We start from the raw sequence: 647 nt of genomic DNA on the forward strand, positions 1-647 counted from the left end.
GGGGTTTGCCCCATAGGGGCAGAGGGAGCCCCGGTGCCGGCTCCAGCACTGGCGCCAGAAGAAGTCACAGGTTCCCAGAGCCGAGCACGGGGTTTATTGATGGCTCCCAGCCCCACCGGGACGGCGCCTTCTCCCCAGCCCCACAGCCGCCGAGGAGGGAGCAGGAGAGCCCCGTGGCCATGCCGGGGTCCCCAAACCACCCCCCAGCTCAGCCCCAGCGGGCGCTGGCAGCTCTCTGCCCCAGCTCCCCCCTCGCAGCCCTTCCACCCCCCCTGGGACTTTGGGCAAAAAGAGAGGGCGAGGGGGACATCACAACCGGGGCCGTTTCGCACCCCATGTCCCCTTGGCAGCCCCCCCTGCCTCGACCCTGCAGGATGGGGGGTGTAGGGCTGCTCCTTTGCTTTCCCCCCAGGTGCTATGGGGGAAGCTGGGGGTGTGGGGCCCCCATCCCCACCCAGCCCGGCGTGGAGCAGCTGGCCCAGGGGGCCATAGCACGACAGGCCCCACGGGGAGGGAGGGCAAAGCCCCTGCAGCCCCCCGGGAGCCCAATGGTGGCTACATGTTGAGAAAGGCAAAGGCCGATGGCTGCCCGCTGCCCCCTGTGTCAGTCTGTCTGTCCTGGGGCTGGGGCAGTGTCCGCGGCTCTG

General features: G+C 70.0%; 1 protein-coding gene across 1 annotated transcript in view; it reads right to left on the reverse strand.

Annotated features, from left to right (window-relative positions):
* Nucleotides 1-604: 604 nt before the first annotated feature.
* Nucleotides 605-647, reverse strand: part of TEPSIN (TEPSIN adaptor related protein complex 4 accessory protein) — a gene marked incomplete at its 5' end in the record, with an annotated part of 4,176 nt that continues 4,133 nt past the window's right edge. Inside the window, one exon of the mRNA XM_035902537.1 lies at nt 605-644. Within this exon, the coding sequence (XP_035758430.1) occupies nt 605-644 (40 nt within the window). The remainder of the gene's footprint in view (nt 645-647) is intronic.

This window comes from Egretta garzetta, unplaced genomic scaffold (assembly GCF_000687185.1).
Source record: "Egretta garzetta isolate BGI_Z169 unplaced genomic scaffold, ASM68718v1 scaffold749, whole genome shotgun sequence".
Taxonomy (NCBI): domain Eukaryota; kingdom Metazoa; phylum Chordata; class Aves; order Pelecaniformes; family Ardeidae; genus Egretta; species Egretta garzetta.